At 59.5% G+C, this 21,330-nt stretch overlaps 4 protein-coding genes across 4 annotated transcripts; 3 read left to right on the top strand and 1 right to left on the bottom strand.

The window, feature by feature from the left end:
- The first annotated feature begins 1,100 nt into the window (after positions 1–1,100).
- On the top strand, positions 1,101–5,675 carry FXYD3 (FXYD domain containing ion transport regulator 3). The gene is given in 8 exon segments (XM_043600762.1): positions 1,101–1,361; positions 1,589–1,645; positions 3,247–3,279; positions 3,396–3,419; positions 4,143–4,224; positions 4,226–4,339; positions 4,649–4,686; positions 4,816–5,675. Coding segments are annotated over 8 exon segments (444 nt in total). The 5' UTR covers positions 1,101–1,285; the 3' UTR covers positions 4,836–5,675.
- A 207-nt stretch (positions 5,676–5,882) lies between these two features.
- On the bottom strand, positions 5,883–15,131 carry LGI4 (leucine rich repeat LGI family member 4). Its single transcript, XM_043600660.1, has 9 exons — positions 12,884–15,131; positions 12,404–12,475; positions 12,085–12,156; positions 11,047–11,118; positions 10,843–10,914; positions 10,452–10,621; positions 8,306–8,470; positions 7,680–8,185; positions 5,883–6,844 (listed from the first exon to the last, which is right to left on the bottom strand). The coding sequence occupies exons 1-9, from the start codon at positions 13,054–13,056 to the stop codon at positions 6,530–6,532; spliced, it is 1,617 nt and encodes a 538-aa protein (XP_043456595.1). The 5' UTR covers positions 13,057–15,131; the 3' UTR covers positions 5,883–6,529.
- LOC122495052 (verprolin-like) lies at positions 10,280–12,358 on the top strand. Its single transcript, XM_043600767.1, has 2 exons — positions 10,280–10,358; positions 11,243–12,358. The coding sequence occupies exons 1-2, from the start codon at positions 10,306–10,308 to the stop codon at positions 11,553–11,555; spliced, it is 366 nt and encodes a 121-aa protein (XP_043456702.1). The 5' UTR covers positions 10,280–10,305; the 3' UTR covers positions 11,556–12,358.
- Positions 14,729–21,227, top strand: FXYD1 (FXYD domain containing ion transport regulator 1). The gene is made up of 8 exons (XM_043599369.1): positions 14,729–14,753; positions 17,109–17,433; positions 18,260–18,324; positions 18,782–18,814; positions 19,387–19,461; positions 19,737–19,773; positions 20,691–20,740; positions 20,934–21,227. The coding sequence occupies exons 1-8, from the start codon at positions 14,729–14,731 to the stop codon at positions 20,954–20,956; spliced, it is 633 nt and encodes a 210-aa protein (XP_043455304.1). The 3' UTR covers positions 20,957–21,227.
- The last annotated feature ends 103 nt before the right edge of the window (positions 21,228–21,330 follow it).

Raw genomic sequence — 21,330 nt, 5'->3', positions numbered from 1 at the left:
ACCAACCGCAAGATCATGACGTGAGCCGGAATCAAGAGTCGGACGCCCAACCGGCTGAGCCACCCAGGCCCCCAGCCAGCACTAGCTGTTATTACTAGTATTAGCACCATCTCGGGGTGATGAAGCCTCGCCAGGTAGCTTGGCGAGGACCCACGGGCCGTCCTGCCCACACACCCACTCCAGCTCTTCTCCCCAAACGTGTGGGGCCCTAAATGCCATAGCAATGCTTCCCCAAGCCACAGACCCCCTTCCTGCAAGAAATGGGTGCTCAGACTAAAACCATGAGTCCACCCTGAAGGACGAACGGCTGGGAGGATTCCCAGGACCTGAGTGTACAGGACCAGGGAGGAGTCCGGGCAAGAAACAGAAAGGAACACGGAGTGGGGTTTCCATGGCATGGAGAGACGGGCTCGCTCTCTTCAGCTGTGGACGGGAGTCGCGGGGACACAGCAGGGAAGGTCAAAAGGCTTTTCGCCAGGCTTAGCGAGGGCATGTGTTTTGCGATCGGTGAAATGGAGGATAGAAGAGATCACCTCCGGGGTTTCCGGCGGTGGGGGGGGGGGGGGCGGGTGGCGGTGAAATGGGTGAACACACAGCAAGGTCACGGGCAGTGCGCAGCACAGGGTGGGTCAGAGGACGTGCTAGCTCTTGCTATCAACGTTTTGACAGTGGGTGCTTGTGGCAGTGGGGCAGGGGCAGGGAGGGAGCCGGGTGATGCACGGGGGCTTATCTCGGGCACTGAGGATGCGGGGAGGGTGGGCTGATGCCAGACCAGGAAGGGGGTGGGGGGGGGTTCTTCTTGCTGGGCAGGCTTACCTGGGGAGGGAGGAAATAAGGCTGCCAGGAGGAGCCTGACAGAGCCTGGGGGCCGGGGCAGGGGCAGAAACGAGGTGGGGGGCAGAAGATGGGCCTGGGGCTGCAGCCAGATGACTCGTCTCTGCTCTGTGCCCCACGCCCGCCCCAGCCTCCGGTTCTCCCTTGCCCACGCCTCGCCCCGAGCCGCCTGAGGAGCCGGCCGGGCCCCGGCCCTGGCCCAGCCCGAGGTCTGCAGAGTCTGGGCAGGGCAGGCAGGCTCCGAGCTGTCCTGTGGCAGACACACCCGGGAACCGGGCCTCTTGCCACCTGGCTCCCAACGTCCCCGTTTCCCAAAACACCCCGAGGCCCTGAGAGTCCTGAGTGACGAGCAGCCTCTGCAGAGCCGGGCTGCTTTAAGTCCCGCTCCCCGCCGGGCTGACCCTACGCACCCATTGCCAGCTTTCAGTTTCTCAGTTTCCCCATCCGTAAGATGGGGATAACGGCAGGCAGCACCTTCCTCATTTGGTCGCCAGGGCAATTCGCTTCAAGCCCCAAGTTTGTGTCCAGTGAGTTGTTACTGTGGTCCCTCGCCAGGTCCGCATCGTCACCCACCCCCCCCTGCACTTACCTCCCAGCCAGTGAGTGGGTTTTAATGCCAGCCTTCCTGCCCCGGGGCGAGCTGCGTACCCCCGGTGGGGGCAGAGTAGGAGAGGATTGGGAGCCAGAGGCACCTGTCCGGCAGCCCGCAGCCCTGCTCAAGTTGGACCCTCCCCCTCCGCCCCCACCCCTCCAGGCCAGCTGGACGCGGACATGCGAGAGGTGACCCTAAGCCTGCTCATCCTCCTGACAGGTGAGTACCCGTCCCCGGGACTGCCTTTTCCCCAAACCCCTCTGTTGAGTGGTGGCCAAGTTCCACGTGTGTCCCTCTCATGCTTTCCGCCTCCCTTGTGGGGTAGGGACTACCAGGACAGCATCTCCTTGAGGGTAAGAAGCGCCACACTGGTGACTTCAAGGGACACACAAAGACAGGACCTCTTAAAGCAGAGGCTCACACAGCTACAAAGTCACCCTCTCGAGGGAGGAGAAGGCTCAGCCCTGTGTACTGTGTCTTTAACACCTCCCTAACACTAGTACAAGAGATGACTGGGAGCTTCGTGTATGCGGCAGTTACGGAAATCCTTTGTGCCTCAGTTTCCCCAGTGTAAAAATGGAGACAATAATTGTATGCACTTAATAGTCATTTCACAAGTTAGTACTTGAAAAGCAGTTAGATGGGGCACCTGGGTGGCTCAGTCGGTTGAGCGTCCGACTTCGGCTCAGGTCATGATCTCGCGGTCTGTGAGTTCGAGCCCCGCATCGGGCTCTGTGCTGGCAGCTCAGAGCCTGGAGCCTGCTTCGGATTCTGTGTCTTCCTCTCTCTCTGCCCCTCCCCTGCTCATGCTCTGTCTCTCTCTCTGTCAAAAATAAATACACATTAAAAAAAAAAAAAGTTTTTTAAAAAAAGAAAGAAAGAAAAGCAGTTAGAACAGGGCCCAGTGCAGAGTAAGCACATTGCGTTTGTGCTTTAAATATAATTAAAAATTGTTAATCTCCTTTTCACAAAGAAAGAACAGAGCTTAGGCCCAGAGCTCAGGTGGCCCACTGCTTCTAGCCCGAATGTAATCCTAGTCCTTTGCTTTTCTGGTATTTTTTTATCCCTCACATCGGGCAAGATTGGCATTCCATCCAGGGTAGTAATAGAAAGCTGCACTTTTGAGTAAAGTGCATTAAGTTTATAATTAGTGATTTGCTTTAAAAGGAAGTGGCGAGCAAACACCAGAACAGGTGGGGTGTGGATGAGGCTGTGAGAATGACCGGGAACCGATGCCATCTGTCATCTTGATAAGTTGATAAGAATGTTGCTCCACGGGGCACTGGGCGGCTCAGCCAGCTAAGCGGTCGACTTCAGCTCAGGTTAGGATCTCGCAGTTCATGAGTTCGAGCCCTGCATCGGGCTCGCTGCTCTCAGCACAGAGCCAGCTTCTGATCTTCTGTCTCCCTCTCTCTGTCCCTCCCTGTTCATGTCTCTCTCTCTCTCTCTCTCAAAAATAAACATTAAAAAAATTAAAAAAAAAAAAAAGAATGTTGTTCCATTTCTGCAGGAGGCGTGGATTAGCAGGTGTCTGGAAACACCAGGCCAAAGAGTGGCCTAAAGCCGCCCAGATTAAAACCTATTTTAGGAGGCAAAGTGCCGGCAGGGCTCACAGGCTTGGGGCTCGGGGGCGAGTCCACACCTCCGAGGTGAGGTGAGAGGTGCAGGGGCAGCCAGTGGGGGCCGGACGCCTGTGCCCGCAGGAGGGGAACTGTCTGCCAGGGGACCCTATCTCGAGGCCCCTGAGGCTCTGTGGCTCTGCCCGGCAGTTTACTGAGGCTGGCACCGCCATCCCCTGTCCTTCCCGCTTCTCCCAGCAGGCCTGCCTGCCCTGGACGCCAACGACCCAGAAGGTGAGTCAGACTGGACCCTTCCACCAGGCTCACCCCCAAATTCCGCGCCCCCCCCCCCCGCACCCCTGCATCTTGGCTGTTGTCCTGGATTCACGTTCTTTTTTCTTTTCTTGCAGATAAAAACAGTCCTTTCTACTATGGTGAGAGCTTGCACCCCTCTCTCCGGAGCCTCCCCACCCCCACCTACTATTTTGTGCCAAGGGGCCCACCTAGGTTGGGTGAGGGTCTGATGTGGGCGAAACAAGGGTGAGGATAGGAAGGGGCGAGGAGTGGGGCACTGAACAGTCAACACCATAGAATAAAGGAATAAAGGAATGAGCGAGGCCAATCTGGTCCCTGCGAAGGTTCTCTTCCGGCAGGACAGACACACAGGAAGCCAGGACAGTTCACAGGAAGCCGTTGTTAGGGTTCAAGTCAACGGCAGGGGGAAGGGTTGTCTTGCAAAAACTGCCTGAAGGAGGCGAGCTATGCGGTGGCCTCCCCGCTGTCTCTCAGGCACGGCCGACACACTCCAGACCTCCAGACCTTTGTACCTTCCGATCCCTTCGCCACGGCCCCCTGCCTCACCTCCCCGGGTCTCTGCTCGGGGAAGCCTTCCCTGACCACGCTGGGCCTCTGACTTTTTGTCCCCTGGCCCTGCTTATTTGTCTTCAGAAAGCTTATCTTCACCTGACCTTCCATTGAATCTCTTATCGCTTGTTTGTGTGTAAAGGGGAATGTGAGCACAGGAGGGCTGGGGGGCTGTCTGTTCACTCCGTATCCCCGGCTCTCTGCCCGCCATAGGTGCTCAGTACCTACTTGTTGGATAGATGGGGGTTTGATGGGGGGGCAGGCACTGACGACCCCCTCTGGGTTTCTCCTAGACTGGCACAGACTCCGGATCGGTGGACTCATCTGTGCTGGGGTTCTGTGCACCATCGGCATCATCGTCCTCATGAGTGAGTGGGGACGCTGGTGGCTGGGCTGGCAGGGCAGGGCTGTGGGCCTGGGTCCTCTCTCCCAACCATCCCCTCTCCCCAACAGGTGGGAAATGCAAGTGCAAGTTCAGCCAGAAGCCCAGGTAAGACGGGTTTCCCGTGTGCCCGGCTCACGCTGAACAGACACCTTTCACTGGTGGAAGGAACTAAGTCTCGCAGAAAGAGGCCTCCCAGCGCTGCCCTGGAGAATTCGCGCCACTAAGATTTTTCCGGGTTTATTCTTCAGAGCTGATAATCTTCAGAGGGCCCCAAATCCTGAAAAGCTCTGGTCCCTGGAATGTGACAACCAGCATTGGAAAAATAGCCAGGAAGCTGTCAGGGCAAGCTGAGAATCTCCTAGCCTTGAGAGGACAAGGGGGTGGATACTGATTTCACGACTTTTCTTTCCCTAGTCACCATCCAGGGGACGCCCCTCCTCTCATCACTCCAGGTAAGACAGGACCCGCGTGGGGTGAGGGGAACACAGGATGTGAGGGGTGGGTGAGTGTGCACGTGTGTGCACGTGCCTTGGGGAGAAAACCCCATGTGCATTCACAAGCTGACCCGTCATCTCTCCCAGGCTCTGCCCATAACTGTTGAGGATGGATCGACCAAAAGGACATGGACGTCCCTTCTCTTCCCCCAAGTCTTGGCTCTGCATGGGAGCTTGGACTCCAGGATGGAAGTCTCCCTCCTCTCCCCAGACCGCCTTGCCAGGGTCTCATCTCACCTCTCACTGGGGGTGGGGGTGGGGTGTCTTTCTGTTCAATTTTTAACCTAAAAGTTGATCTTGTCTCCTGCCCAAGCAGCCTCAAGACTCCCTACGTTGGGATGGGCTTTCACTGGCAGCTGGCACAGAAGCTGGCCATCATCTCTCTGTTGGGAAAAACCCAAAGGCCTGGTGAATGGCATGAGGTCTGCTCTCTGCCTCCCAAGGCTGGGGGCGTCACGGGTGCAATTTAAAATTTTCTAGTAGCCAAATGGTGGACACTCTGGGGAGTGAAAGGGCGCTCTAACCAGATGGAATGCTGGGACATTGAGACCATCCCAGGAAAACAAGAATGTGGATCTTCCTATCACGATATGAGGAGTCACATAGATTATGATTAGAATAGAAAGACCCCATGAACCCCCCCCCCACTCACCTCTGGGACCCCAGTTGATTATAGAAAACTCTTCCTAGTACCCAACTGTCCCTGTGAGTTCTCTAAATAATTCCCCATGAGACTAATAATATATAGTGGCCACATGGCGTGAGAACCTCCGAGGAGCCTCAAACTCCCTTGAGACTCCCCAATACCCAAAAAGATCTCCAAAATGTCCCCAAGGGCCACCCCATATAACGCCTAAAACCCTTCAAAACACCTAAAACTATCTCCTACGATGCCCTGAGACATGACCCAAAGAAGAGATCCACAATAAACCAGCGATTCGTCCCTTCATCATGCCCTATTTCCTCCAAACATCCCACGAGGCCCCCCATAATCATGAGCCCACACTCATGGGGCTTGCGAAAAAGCAGCAGGGGCAGCCAAAATGCACCCCGTGACCTCTCCCCTCCATAACACTGCTCCTGGGATACCACTCCTCCCGCTCTCCCCCGCATGTCACCCAAGAGACACCTTCTTCCAAAGATCCCATAATGGGTGAGGCAGGTGCACAGCGTGTTTATTGAGCTTATACACTTCCCGTCCTCTCCAGAGAAAGGGTAGCGGGGGCTCCAGCCACAACACCTACTTTCCCACCTATTTCTTGCGCAGGCGCAAGAGGGCCAACACGCTGGGCTTCCGCCTGGGCAGGAGGCATGCGCACAAAGCAGCAGAGGAAGTTAGCAGGCCCTGGCGGGGAAACCCGCCCAGCGACTGATGACGTCACGGAGGCGGGCACTAAAAGAGATTGGCCAGAATGAGTTTAGAGGGAAAAGGAAAGCTCTCTCCTCCTCAGTATTTTCAGAGGGAGCAGGAGGGGAGTGGGCTTGAGGGGGCTCTTCCGGACCTCATGGAGTTCTGCACATCGCCCCCACCATGGCTTCGGTACCCCAGCTTCTTGCGGTGCCCCAGCCGAGCCCCAAGTCATGCTTGGTCGGAGCGTGTGCCACGGGCTGAGATGTTGCTTCAGACTGGAAGTTCAAGGCCCTTGTCTTGAACTCGGCCTGTGGTCGGTACCTCACAGATACCATCACCCCGGGTAGGGCCAGGAGGCCGTTCAAGTGAGCGTCCAGAGGCCTGGGACTCCCCGCGCCAGTGCCCCCTCCCCTCCGAGCCGTGTCCAAGGTCTCAAGGTCCCCTCGCGTTTCAGGCACTGAGGTCTAGCTCGTGATGCTGGTAGATCTGTGTGGGGCCCTTGAAGCAAGCGGCGAAGAGGAAGCGTCTGCCGGCCACGGTGATGTGAGCAAAGGCACGGGGGGCCACCAAGGCTGGGGGCCCCAGCTCCTGCAGCGGCTCCAGGAGCCCTTTGTCAGGCTCAAGACGCAAGACCTGACTGAAGGCGAAGTCGCTGCCCAGGATAGCCAGCTGGTCCCTGGCGATGAGCAGCGGCTGGAAGACGTGTGCACCACGCGAGGGCAGTCGCTGCAGCAGGCGGAACATGGAGCCGTCCCAGCGCATGACCTGTGAAGTGTGGCCACTAGTTAGGGCCTGGGGTCCAGGAGGGCCAGGCCTGCAGCCCTTCCGAGCACTTGGGACAGCCTGGAGACAGGCCTGTAGGTCCCCAAACTCCTGCAGCTTTCTTACCTTCACACGTGTCACCACCCAGCTGCTCAGGCCACAAACCTGAAGTCATCCTTGGCCCCTCTCTCCCCCTCACGCCCCACACAGAGTCGGTCAGCTTTACCCACGATGGGATACATCTCTCCCATCTCCTCTGGCTGCACTCCGGCCCGGCCGCAGTCACTTCCCTCCTGGACCATGACGCCAGGCTCTTCCCTGGTCTCCCCCGCTCCATCCCTACACCCACAGTCTGTTCCCCACACGTGTCCTGGGGACACCTGAGTCAGATCAGTGCCTTCTAGGCTCTGCCTGGCGGTATCTCACCCCAGAATGAGAATGCTGGAGGGGGTGGGCCATCAGCCCCGGAGACTCAGAGTGCGGTGATTGTGGTCAAGTGGGAGTTTGGAGCGTGTCAGAGTTACGGAGCCGGAGTCTGGCGGTAGAATTAGAATCGTGGGGCCAGTGTCAATGTCGGGGGACAGGGAGTGGCTTATGGTGAGCCAGCCTGAGGGGTCACTGTCTTGGAGTCAGTGTCAGGGCGGCCAGAGTTCAAAGATCAGAACACTAGGTGGGGTCAGAGTTCGAAGGTCAGCCTGAGAGGTCAGGGCAGAGTCTCGAGGCCGAGGCTGGTGTGCAAGGTGGGGTCGGTGCTGAAAGATCAGCCCTGAGGGGGGCCGCAGGTCGGGTCTGGCTTGTGGCCTCCGCTGCCTGCCCCACCTGAGGGGCCCAGCCTCACCATGGAGTCCCCGATGTAGCGTGTCAGGCACAGGAACACGTCCCCGCCGGCCTGGAAGTGACGCGTGGCATAGACGTCCTCAGCCTCGGGGATGTCTGTGCGCCTCTCGAAGCGGCCCCCGAGCCAGTGGAAGAGCACGGGCCGCTGTGAGGCAGAGGCCAGCAGCAGGTGGGGCCGGCCGTCCAGCTCGAGGGCCTCGGCATCCGTGTCCCGGTGCCAGGCGTGCAGGCTCTGGCGAGGGTAGAAGCCGGGCCCGTCCCGGCACAGCAGCGTGGTGCTGCCCGCCTTGGAGGCGTCGGCCACCACGAAGCAGGGCTGCCCGTCCAGCCACAGGAGCTCGGCGTCATTGGGCCGCAGCAGCCGTCGTGGGGCCAGGGCCTGTGTGGGGGCCAGGCGCAGGCCGGGGCCGGGCCGGGCCCACAGCTGCGAGCCACCCCACAGGCGGGCGGCCAGCACGAAGAGGCTCGGGCCCAGCACCAGTGGCTTGCAGGACACCACCGAGGGCGCTGTGGGGGGGTCGGGGAGCAGGAGGGGCGGTCAGGCCAGCCAGGCAGGTCGGGGTCTCCCCCCCCCACCCAACCGGGCAGGCTACGGGGACAGGCAGGAGGATGCGAGGGGGGGCTCACCGGACAGCTCTTCCTCGGGCCGGAAACGCTGCAGGCTGTAGTCCCAGGTGAGGACCAGACAACGGCCCGCAAACGGCTGCGCCAGGACGATGTGGGGCTCCCCCTGGTAGGAGAAAGACTCCACGCCCAGCGCCGCCTCCCCGACCGTCTGGAACCAGGACAGCTCTGGGGGTGGCAGGAGAGAGTCAGGGAGGCACGGGGGACCCCGAGGGCCCTCATCGCTGAGCCTCGGTTCCCACATCTCTGAAATGAGGGGTGTGCACCTCAAAGGGACGGATAGCGAATCTTTTGATCTATAGACGAATTAAGTCACAGCAACACGGTCATACTGTGTTTTCCAAGCTGCATGACATCATCACATAACTGCTTAGAAACAACGTACTTATCGATTCATTTAACTCCACAAGATCCCTGTGAGGGACATTTCATCACAGCCGTTTTACAGATGAGGAAACGGGCCGAGAGGCAGGCACGGGACCGTCCGGCACAAGCCATCCTTGCCACCTTCCGTGAAATCGGACTGGAGCACAAAACTGCCCAGGTAGAGGCCACCTTGTCTCAGCACTCCCCCGACACCTCCCTCCTGAGATGAGGCGTGGCCCTGTCCACACCAGGTTTCCAAGGGAAAAAGAGCCAAGCGATGGGGGTAACGGTCGCCTCACTTGTTTGGCAACGGCTCGTCCCGGACTCGGTCCCTTTCCCCTTCTCCCCGTGACCCGGCACGTGGACGTGCCATAACTCACTTTCAATCATGAAAGCCAGGACAACACCCAGAGGCTGCCCCACGCCCTGGACTGCTCACCTCAGTCCCTCCTCTCTTCTCTAATTCATGGTAAGCAGCCTAGCTTTGGTGGTGGTGCGCCAAGGTCGCCCAGCGCGGTGGTGGACGGGCCCGGCGGTAGACTCCAGGTTCTAATACATCACTCTATGTGCCAGGCCCTGTCTCCAGGTACCAGGGTTGAAGCAATGAACGAGACCACCAAGGATGCCCACCCAAAGGTGGATCTCTTAAAAACGTCCATCCTGTCATCACCCCCTGCTCCAAGCCCTCCACGGCTTCCCACGGCCATCAGGATAAAGGCCACTCTGCTCTCTGTGGCTTTCAAAGTCGTACACAGTGAGGCCCCTGCAGCCTTCAATGTCACCTGTGTCCTTTCCTGCACTCACTCCCCGGGACACTGCCTGCCTGTGACCCTCAAGCAGGACAAACTCTCTGCTGCCTCAGGGCCGTTGCACATGCTGTCCCCTCTGTCTACAGCACTCTTCTGGATCTGAAGCCACCTCTCCAGAAAAGCCTTCTCCAATCAATGCCCCATGGAAGGTAGGACCGCCCCCCTCACTTAATCTCCCTCACCACACCCTGTGTTTACCACGAGGCGTATCGTACATTTATTTCTGCAACGTTTTATTTAATGCCTCGCCCGCCAGGGCTCTGAGGGCGGGGCCCTATCTTGGTGCCCCTTGCCTCTCCCAGGGCTGGACACAGAGTGAATCTTTGCGGGATAACTGAAGCTAAATTCTCCGGTTCTGTGGGTCCCACAGACCAAAAACGTGTCTCACACTTAGATGATGGTAATAATCGATCATTGTATCTATAGCCTTCGGATCTGAACTCGAATACGCACTGCTTCGGGAAGCCCTCCCCGGCCCTCGCTCTGGCTCTGGGCGCCTGCAGCTCTGTCGGCTTCCCCCATCCCAGCCCTGACCGCTCTGGGTTCTCACGCTCCGCCTTCCTCTGCGCTTCCTCGCTGCTGAGTCTTCTGCAGTGCCCGGGACCCGTAAAGGTACCAAAATATATTTATGGGAAAGCAGAAGGATCGTAGCAAGTATTTTTAAAAGGTCATTTTTATATTAATAACACCGGCAGAGTGAACATTCAGGAGGGCCTCCCATCCGAGGTTCTGCACCAGATGCAGGTGCAGATGCATCACTGAATTCTCACTACGTCACTGTTTATTACCTCCATTTTACAGATGAGGAAACTGAGGCTCAGGGAGGTGATGCTGCTTGCCCAGGGTCTCACAAGCTGGGAAACGGCAGAGCAGGGAGTGAGGTGAGCCCTTCAGCCCTGGCAGCCATTCCCCTGATCTCCCGCCTTCTTCTGGAACCCCTGCTGTCCCTCCCGCCCTGCCCGGAAAGCCCCCACCTATGGCTCTGCACTTGAACGTCTTGGGGTCCAGGTGGCGGAGCTGCATGTGGGCCAGAGCAGTGGGGCCGGCGCAGGCCCCAGTCCCCACGCTGGCATTCACGGTGGGCATCCACTGCAGCAGCCAGAGGACGCGGCAGTCACACTGGATCGGGTTCCCGCGGAGGTCCCTGGGGCAAGAGGCCGGGGAGGGGCTGCGACCTGGCTTCCACCGCCCCCTGGAGGCCACACTCCCCGCCCCCTCCCCGGGCAAGGGTTCGGGATGGGGCCCCAGAGGTGGGTGAGGAAATATGTGAGGACCTAGTATGTCAACCGAACGTGGGCACAGCAATCCGCTTCCCTCTCATACATTCCCCAACTCCCCGACCCGCCCAGCCCCCTTGAGCCTCACACATGAGTTAGGGTCTCCAGGCCTCGGAACAGGAATCTGGGGAGGGTCTCGAGATTATTACTGGCCAGGCTCCTGGTGGAAGGAGAGAGAGAGGAGGAACCGTCACCAGCTACCTGGATGCCCCGCGTGATGGGGTGATGGGGTCTGGGGGAGCCTGTCAGGGCGGGCTGGTGAGCAGAGGGGCGAGGCCTTGGGGGCACGCACAGGTGTGTGAGTGAGCGAAGTCCTCTGAGAGCGTTCTTAGAGATGGAGCCAATGTCATTGTCCTCGATGAAGCTGTGGAGGGAAGGCATGGTGAGCGGGAGGCCCTGGGTTCCCTGCTGTGGCCCGGAACTCACCCCGCGGGAGCCCTAGGCCCCTGGAATGTGCCGACGCCTCCCCGGAAACCTCTCCTCCCCAGGGTCCCAGACTACAATCCCAGGAGCCAGGAGCCTAACCCTGTGCTCGTTGCCAGCCTGACAGCAAACGCTGCCACCCCATCACCACCACTGCCACCATTTCCAGAAGCACTGGCACTGGGACAGGCGCTCCCGGTACCAACGGCCCCACTGTCCCCAGCACCCCCTTCTCTACCCGCCACGAGCACCCCTACAGCCACAGTTTTCCCACATACTGGCACCTCCGTCGTCCCCGCCAAGCGCAGTACCTACCACGTCGCCCTTACGCCCACACGACGCCGACGCCGACATCCTACCCACAGCCGCCGCCAATAGCAACACCGATATGTGATGGCCAACACCCACGACAATGATAACACTAACATCGACCGCTCAGACTCCATCATCAATATCGCCACCGGCGCGATCGCCATCGGGTCCGCCACCTTTGCCAACGTCATCCCCACTCCATGGTCCTCCTTCGTGCCGGCACTTCCCCGCGAGCGGCCGCAGCATGGCCTTCAACACCGTTATCCCCGCCACCCCTACCATCACCGCCTCAGAGTTGTCTCCCGTTAATTCGAAACATCTCCTTGCCTCCGGCCTCTCTGTCCGCTCCCCGGGCTCCCGTAAGTCGGGTAGGGCCAGAAACAGTCTTGGGTTCCCTAGGCCCTTTGTGCACCTTGCAGCACAGAGAGGGGAGGTGAGCAGGCTTCTTGCCAAGACGCCAGGCCTCTTGCCCCTCCAGGAGGGACCCTTGTCCGGACCCTCCCGCCCGTGCCAGTAAGCCTCTATACCTCCCTCCACTCCGGGAGCCACACTCTACCAAGCCCCCGTCCCCGCCCCATCCCCTGGCCTCACTCACAGGTACTGCAGGTGGGACAGGCCCGCAAATGCATCGTCCTCAATCACAGAGAAGGAGTTGGATGTGAAGAGGCTGGCAAGGGAGCAAGAAAGAATTTTTGCAGAGTTGCTGCCCCCTCTCTGACATTTTAACCTCGGCCTCCACCCTCAACCCAGGTGGGCACTGTCTCTCTCTCTCACACACACACACACACACACACACACGGTGCTTTCACAGACATGCACATACACGTATGTGTGCGCACCCCCCACCCACGCACCTGCATGAACACCCACCCACTCCCTCGAGCTAGTTGTCCACTCAGCTGGGCCCCACTCACAGCAGGTGCAGTGTGGGCACCCTCAGGAAGCTTCCGGCCTTCAGCTGGGTGATTCCAGTCCTAACGAGTGAGCTGGGGACGTGGGCGATGGTGGGTGAGGAGAAAACCGCCCCCAGGCTCCAGCCCCGCCCCAGAGCCGTCCCCAGTCTGGGGGACGCTGACATGCCACCCCAACCCTGGATGTATTCCCTTTACGTCCCAGGGACACAGGCATTTGCCCTCCTCACTTGGCGAGGATCCTGGCAACATTCAGTCCTCCCTCCAGCTGTCCCCCTTCTGGGGCCCCAAACGCTGCCCCTGTGCTTCGGGATTGCCCTTCCGCTCCTGTCCCAATCCCAGCAGCCCCCTGTGAGGCATCCCAACATCCTTTGCTGCCCACCTCCCAAGATCCTGAAGGGCCATGTCCTCGGGGGCCCGGCCCCCTGCCCCCAAGCCCTGGGGCCCCAGGACCCCCATCCTCACCCTCGCGGTGACACTCACAGTGACAGCAGGGTCGGGGAGAAGCTCTCGGGCAGGTCTGGAGAGCCCTCACACAGGGCACTATCCTTGGAGCAGGAGCAGCTCGGAGGGCACTTTCCCTTTGGTGGTCTCCAGGCCACCCCGGCGCCCGCTCCGGCCAGCAGCAGCAGCAGCACAACGCCTGCCCCTCCCATCCCCCCTCACCCCCGCTGCGCCCCGGCTCCTCTCTGCCCACCCAGCTCTGTGGGCTGGGGCCACTACACGTCCCATGCCAGGCCACCGTCCATTCCTCCAGCTGGCACGCCCCGTCCTGGCTTCGCTCTCCTTCCTCCGTCTCTCTTTCAGCCTGTCTTTCTTCCCCTATCCCTTTGGTGTCTGATTTTCTGTTTACTTCTTTTTCCCTGTCTGTCTGTCTCTGTCCCTTTTTGTATTTCTGACTCAGGGAGTTAGCCTGTTTTCCACTCTCTCTCTTTATTTCCGTCTGTCTCTCTATCTCGGTTTCTCTCTCGGAGTGTCTGCCTGTTGGCCTGTGTGTGTGTGTCTCTCTCTGTCTGTTATCTTTATTTCTCACCCCCCTTTCCAGTTCCCCGTTCTTCCCCTCCTCCCACGCCCCTTCTCCTTGGAGGTTTGGGAAAGGGACTCACTGGGCACCGGGTGCGCCCAGCAAAGCAGCGTAAGAAGGAGGAGGGGGTCAGAGGCCATAGGAAGAGCAGCCCTAAGGAAGGGACTGGATGGCCCCATGGGAGGGGAGGGGCCACAAAGGGCTGGAGCTGACCACTCTCAGCCAGCCCCCTCCCCAGATTTCCCACTCCACCCCACTCAGGGAGTGTAAGGAGGATGTCACCCGGGTGGGGACCGGATGGCTCTGCAGGCGGAGGGGGTGGGAGAAGAGACAGCTGGGGGCTGGAGCCATCCTGGCCACGCCCAGCCAGCCCCCTCCCCTGGCTCCCGGAGGGTGTGATGTGCCCGGTCACCAAGGCCCAGCTGCTCCCTCTGGTGGCCAAACAGGGCAGGGCCGCTGCCCTGCCCCAAACCCACAGCCTCCAGGCCAGCCTGAAATTAACCCCTTGAGTGCCCACCACCCTCCGTGGATAAGGAACCAATGCAAGCAAACAATGATGGTGATGGTGCCACCCCCTCCCTCAGCGTTGGCTCTGCACTAGGCCCTGTCCTAAAAGTTTACTAGCTCGTGCTAACAGCTCTCTAAGGTTGACCCTATTATATGGCTATTTTACAGCCACAAACGCTGAGGAGAGAGGTCAAGTAATTTGCGATTTGGGTTGCTGACTGGGGCTGAGCCAGCACTCAAGCCCCGGCAGCCGGCTCCAGGGCCTGTCTCGTGATTTTTGTGTTCTTTCTTGGGAGACCAGAACTCATGAACACTGGTTGTTTTCATTTGGACTCTGCTTTTAGCATTAAATAAGCAAAATCCAGAAATAAATGACACGTGTTCCCCAACCTGAAAGAGTAGTAACAATAATCATTGAGCACTTACCGTCTGCCTGACTTAACATGAATTTACTCGGTTCTCACAACAGCCCTGTGAGGTGGGACCCGCACTTTGCAGGTGGGAAAACCGAGGCAGGAAGTGATTAAGTGATTCGCTTCATGGCACTGGACAGATCTAAACCTAATCTCCGTCCTCCCACCCCTGAGGGAAACACACGGCATCTCTGGCTACGGCTGCACACGCCTGGAAGACATGGAGGACAGGGGGCTCACCGGCACCAGCTCAGGAAGGACCACGGGCTCGGTTCTGCGTGGGGTCAGGCGAGTCGTTTGACCTCCCTGACCCTCAGTTTTCCCATCTGTCGAGGGGGGCAGTCGGTGGCACCCACTCCCCAGGTGTGCAGAGCACTCCGTGACATGAAGGAGGCCGTGGCCCCCGCTCGTGGGTCAGCGCAGGGTAGGCGCCCCGCCGTGGTCGGCAGGCCTGGGTGTGGACTCCGGACCCAAGTGCTTGTCCTGGACCCAAACGGCTCTGTGATTTGAGCCAGGCCCTTCAGGTCTTGGTTGCCTCAGTTGTACAGGAGGGATGATACACTTCTTTACGGGGTCTTTGAAACGATAAAGAACTTCGTGCCAGGGACACAGAGGGGACGCAGGCACGCCTAAATCCATACCCACAGAGCACTCGGCCACCAGGGTTCTCGCTGCGGCTCACGAGGAGAATGACAATGGCGACAGTGACAATACCTAACGGGTGCGTGTCACTGACTGCCGGGCTTTGTTCTAAATGTTTCCCACGGATCGTTTCCGACGGTCCTCCTAACTTCCCTCTGAGGTGACTACTGTTTTCAACGTTTATTTATTTTTGGGACAGAGAGAGACAGAGCATGAACGGGGGAGGGGCAGAGAGAGAGCGGGAGACACAGAATCGGAAACTGGCTCCAGGCTCTGAGCAGTCAGCCCAGAGCCCGACGCGGGGCTCGAACTCACGGACCGCGAGATCGTGACCTGGCTGAAGTCGGACGCTCAACCGACTGCGCCACCCAGGCGCCCCTGAGGTGACTACTGTTTTATACTCATTTTACAGAAGGAGACACTGAGCCTCAGAGAGGTTAAGTCACGGGCCCAACATCACGCAGCTAGAAAGTGGCTGAGCTGCTCCTCTCTGGAGCAGTTGGCCTCGAGAGGGAGGGAAGCCAAGGACAGGCTGGAGCTGCTCCCAGCCCTGCTTCACTTCTCTGCTCCTCTGTCAGCCTTCCCCAGGGTTGCATAAACATCAGGGTTATCATTAACCAGAGACTGCTGGTGACCCCGGGGTGCAAGGCCATGAGGGGCAGAGGCTCAGACATACAGGGGCGAGGGGGTGTCGCAAAGCCCCCTGGGTCCTCTGAGGCGGGCTGTGTCTGTGCCTGCGGATAAGCATGTTCACTGGCTCCTGGCTCTGGTGTCCTACGGAGTCTGGGCCCGTGTCTAACTCTTCCGGGCTGCGGGCCGTTTCTGTCCGTAAGCACCGGGGACCTCAGCACAATCAGCTCCACCTTGCTAAACCTCGGTTTGCTCATCTCTAAAATGGAGTTAATGACAAGACAGTGTGGGGTTCAGAGGCCTCCGAGCCTGGCCCGGCGTTATCCGTACGACCTTAGCGATTTCTCCATTTTATAGGGCAGAAACGACACAGAGGGGATCCATGGGCCGCTCAAGGTCACACAGCCAGGAGTGGCAGAGCTCAGAGCTGATCCCGGGTTTCTCCGTCACCAGTGCCTGTGAAGCTGGCCCGCCCACGAGAAGGGCACCATGCGTGTTGTTCTCCGGGGAGTCCTCCTGGCCACGTGAGATCAGGAGAGTGGGGGTTCAGCCCATCAGCACACAGCGGGTGGTGTCTCCAAGTACGCGAACACAAGTGCATAAGCGTGTTCGTCTGTGCCCGAGTGGCCAGCTATGTCCTGTTTGTGCATTCGTGCATTTGTGTGTGTGTGCGTGTTGCGTGTGTCCACACGTGTGTCTGTCAGGGTTGTGTGGCTGGTGGTGTTGTGGGCTGTGTGGGAGGGTCCTTGGGTTTCCCCGCGGGTGTGTTATTCTCTGTGTGTCTGCCTCTGTGTTTGTATGTGGGAACACACGTGTATTTGTTTGCTTTTGTGCCCAGATAAACGGGGTCTTTAGGTTTCTGTGTGTGCGTGTGAATGTGCGTGGTGTGCACCCCTGGGGAACCTCACAGCCAGCAGCGGAAAACACACGCGCACACACACACACACACACACACACACACTGAAATGCCCCCAAAATAGCCCTGTGGCGCTGACCAGGTCTCCACAGAACCCTGGGGTCAGGGGTCAGCGGGCTCCTAAGGGCTCAAATGGCCTTAGGTCCCAACTGGGCCCGACTCCCAGGGGGCCTCACAGAAAGTCACTGACACCTCCCACCGCAGGGCAGAAGCTGTCCGGGGCGCTGGGGCGAGCGTGCGTGCGTGCGTGCGTGTGTCTGCAGTCCAGGCCTCCCTGCCGACACCTCCTCTCCCCAGCTGTCCCCAGCGCCGGTAGTGTTCCTCCATCTGAGCCGAGAGAGTTAACCTAGCGGGCCAGGGCGGTCTGGGCTGGGGGCCGCCCCCTGGCCCCCCTCCAGCCCGGGCTCCAGTTACAGCTGCTGGTTGGGGAGGGTGAGGGTGGGGTGGGGCCGGGAGGGGAGACCGCTGAGGGCGGCGCAGTCCAGCTCTGGGCCAGGGGGTCCAAAGTGCTCACCCCCGGCACAGCCGGACGTTTGGGGGCCTTCTTTCAGCAGGGGACAGCCTGACTGGGGTGAGCGTCCCCTGCCCTCCCCTCCGGGCCTCACCCCTCGCCTGGCTGGGCCACCTATTTTGGGAGCAGGAGTGGCCAAGCCCGTGGCTTTCCAGGCAGGCCTGACCCAAGAGGAAGGGAGCGTGGTGGGGACAGTGGGGTTCCCCGGGAGCGGGAGTGCGGGGCGCAACTCCTCCCTCCCCTGCTGCAGAGCGTGCACCCTGGTTGGGGTGGGTTTGGGACACTCACGTGTGTGGGTCAGATTGCGTCACTGTTTGGGAGCACGGGAGGCTCAGATGAGGAGTATCGTATTCGTGACTGTCTCCACCCCACATCTTGCTCCAACCAGAGGTTTGGGGAGTGGGCGTTGTCACTGCGTGTGCTCGTGTGCTCGCGTGTGTGTGTGTGTGTGTGTGTGTGTGTCCCTGCCCCTGGCATCTGTCTTCTGTCTCTCAGCCTGGCTGGTCTGGGCCTCATGCGACTCGCCTGGTGTCTGCCTATGAAAGTCACCCAGAGGCAGGCAGACAGGGATGTTTTCCCCTGTTCTCATCATTTCCAGAAGGAGAGAAGGGGTGGCCTTCCCCACAGGGGCAGCCTGTAGCCGTGTGGCAGCCCGGCCTCACCCTGGCAGGGTTGGGAATGACCCCCCAGTGGGGGAAGGAAGGCTGTTGCCATGGTGGCCTGTGTGAGGCAAATTCCTCCAGGGTGAAGTGGGAGATATTTATACCCAGGGTCAGGCAGAGAGCCGGCCAGCGGCCGAGGGCAGGAGAGCTGGGATATCACACGGACGCAGCAGGGCCGTGGTGGGAGGGCAGGTGGGCCCTTGCATGTGTCTCTCACCCCTCCCCGTGTGTCTGTCTCTCAGTCTGGGTGGGGCGAGCCATCCCAGTCTTCCCATTGGGTAGGTGTGGGGAATCTGGCGCCTGCTGTAGGGCGGCCCAGGCCTCCGGGAGACCCCTGTGACTGTGTGTCTCACCCCTGCCCATTGTGGCTTGTTTTGGTGACACTGTGTCCGCATGAAGCAGGGGGTGCCCCTGTTTCTCAAAGTGGCCAAGCTGGATGATGGACGTTTTTGGAATCACACCCCCACCCCGGGAGTCTGATTTAACCCCTTGGGTTCAAGCCCCAATGGTGGGGGTACTAGGAAACACGTTTCTTGACCCTTGGTGTTCTCCAGGACAATGGCATCTCTCCACCACATCTTGGTTCTCTGTGTGGGTTTCCTCGCCATGGCCAACGCAGGTGAGTCTGGAGTAGGTAGCCCGCTACCCACCTCAGCCCCGAGGGAGGGGAGGGAAGCTCTTCAAGAGTACCAAGTTGGAGACTCCAACTTAAACAGAGTCAGTGGGGTACCAGGAAATTGGAGGTTTCACGTGGGGCAGGGGAGGGGAGGATGCCCAGGGCAGACAAAGGTGGAGGGTGGGATGGAGCCCCACTTCCCGCACAGGACAGAATCAAGGACAACACGGGATGAGGCGGGAAGCTGTAGCAGTTAAGTGACCACCTGCCCCCCCACCCCTGCCCCAGGACAGTGCAGATGAGGCAGCTAAGACCCAGAGAGGGGTGGACAGCCTGTTCAGGGTCCAATAGTCCCCAGACTCTCAGCCCAGGACAGGAAAGCCCCCAAAAGGTCTCTTTATGCCCCTTCCTGTCCAGGGCCCCAGGAAGCATCCAACCCTTGACTTCTTTCTCTTTCCAGAGGCTCCACAGGAACACGATCCATTCACCTATGGTGAGGGACGGAGGGGCATCTATGCTTGGGAGTTGGGAGGGTGGGTGGCCTGGGTTTGCCGGTCCTGTTCCCGCTCCTCCTCGTCTCTCTCTTCCTTTATCTCTGACTCAGTATTTACATCTCTGTCAGTCTCCTTCTCTCTCTCTTGTCTCTCAGAAGGCTCTCTGACTCCTTCTTGTTTTTATCTCCCCTTGTCTGTGTCTCTGTGTCTCCGTGTGTCTATTTGACCCCTCCCTGTCTCTCTGATTCTCTTTCTCCTTTTACCTCTCAATGTCTTACGGCTCATCCCCTGCGGCCACCTCCCTTTCTCCCCTCTGTTCCCCTCATCCTCTCCATCATCCTCCCCTACTTTCTTGTTTTCCTCCCTCCTCCCTGCCCTGCCTACCTCTTCCTTTTCCTTCCCACCCCCTTCTCTCCCCATCCCTCTTCTCTTCCTCCCACATCTGTTTCCTCCTCTCATTGATCTCTCTGTTCTCCTCCCTGATCCTCCTTGCCCCTTCCTCCCCATTCTGCCCCTCTCCTGTCCTTCCTCCTCCCCTCCCTGTTCTCACTCTCCTCCCTGCCGCCCACAGACTACAAAACCCTGCGGATCGGAGGCCTTATCATCGCCGGGATCCTCTTCATCCTGGGTATCCTCATCGTCCTGAGTGAGTACCCCCACCCTGCTACCTGCAGCCCCCGCAGGTGCCGGGTTTCGTCCCCGCCCCGCCCCTGCCCCGCCCTCTGCCCCGCCCTCTGTCCCGCCCCCATCCTGCCCTGGCCCGCCCGGTTTACGCCCCTACCCTACCCCGCCCCCGCCCCGCCCCTACCCCGCCTCTGTCCCCACGGCTCCGCCCCTCGCGAGCCGGCGCTGGCGCTCGAGCGCCGCTCGGTGCCCGCCGGGAGCGGAATCTCAGCCCCGCCCTCCTACCCCCACCCACAGGCAGAAGATGCCGGTGCAAATTCAACCAGCAGCAGAGGTAAGAGGCCCCTCGGGGCTCTCACTCTCCTCCTTCCGCTCTAGAAGGGCGCTGGGAGTGAGGCAGGGAGTCCACTCGACCCACAGCCAGAGACCCTTCGGCAAATACGTATTAAGCACCTACTACGTGCCAAGCCGCAAGCCAGGCCCTGGGGACCAAACGGCGAATAACTAAACTGCCCTCCCTGCCTGGCTGAGCTCCCAGCCCAGTGGGGGCGGCGGCCGTGGGTTCCCGCAGCCCCACAAATATAAAATCACAGAGCGTGGTAAGTGCTGCGAAAGAAGGAACCACGGCGAAATGAGATCACCGCACTTGGCGGCCCAGTTTAGCTCAGAGTCCTGTTCCCAGCTCTTTGATTCATCTCTAAACAAAAATGTAAAGCAATGTATGAATCCCTTCTCCGTGTGAACACAATTCTAAATGTTATTTTAAAGACTGGCTAATGTTTAGCCCCACGTGCCAAAAGATATTGTTTTATCGTGTATTATGTTGTTTACTCCTCCCACCCCTTGCATGAGACTGTCGTTAACAGCCTCATTTTATCGAGGAGGAAACCGAGGCGCAGGGAGGTGAAGTCACTTGCCCGAGATCACTCAGCTAGAAGATGAGGGTTCTGGGTTTCTAACCTAGGCTGTCTCCAGGCCGTCTGTCCTCAAGCCCTTCGGCCATCCCTCCCCCACCAACTTCCAGTCTCTGCCCCAGCACTCCGGGAGGCACTTGGAGCGCGTCCTGCCACACGCTTAAACTGCTCCTGGGTGCGCCCGATTTTCTAGTTTCTGGCGGCCCCCGAGCCTGCTCCTCGCCGGTCTCTGGCCCTCAGTACAGGGGTCTGTGAAATGAGGGCTGTACTGGCGGGTTCCTGGGAGTATCTGCCTCTCTTTTTTCATCCCCACGTCCTTCTGCCTCTCCTTTCCCAGGACTGGGGAACCGGATGAAGAGGAGGGAACTTTCCGCAGCTCCATCCGCCGTGAGTCTGGGGGAGACTTTGGGTGTTTGGGGGTGAGGGCTGGTTCCAAGAACCCCTTTCCCGGTCCTCTCTGGGCGTGCGGAGGGAAGGACTTGATCCGACAGCGAAGGTCCGGGAGTTCCCCTGTCGCTCCCCCCTCCGCGGGAGCTGGGGTGCCCCTCCTGACACCCGAACTCTCCGTGTTCCCCCTCAGGTCTGTCCACCCGCAGGCGGTAGAGACACCTGGCGCGATGGAACCCAGCCAGGTCCTGCAGCTCGGGCTAGGCTGGGGGAGGGGGGCAGGAGAAGGGGACGAAGGGTGGGATGAGATGGCTGGGGGGCTCTGTTGCCCCTCACCCTTTTCACCCCCACAGGATTCCCCTGGCACCTGGCGCCCCCCACCCACCACCTGAGCACCACCACCACCTGGACTGCCCTCTTCCCCAGCCCTGCCCCCACAGACTCCTCTCTGCCGCCCAGACTTCAATAAAACGTGCTTTTCTCTCTCTCGACAGCGCTTTATGGATCTGTCAGTCCCTCTGCGCGAAAGCCCGGGCGCCCCCTGGGCCCCGGCAGGGGGCGCCCCCACCCTTGGGGAAGGGGCGGGGACG

The sequence above is a fragment of the Prionailurus bengalensis genome, chromosome E2 (genome assembly GCF_016509475.1).
Source record: "Prionailurus bengalensis isolate Pbe53 chromosome E2, Fcat_Pben_1.1_paternal_pri, whole genome shotgun sequence".
In the NCBI taxonomy this organism is placed as follows: domain Eukaryota; kingdom Metazoa; phylum Chordata; class Mammalia; order Carnivora; family Felidae; genus Prionailurus; species Prionailurus bengalensis.
Note: the sequence above shows the minus strand (reverse complement) of the source record. Positions and strands in the feature narration are given on the sequence as shown.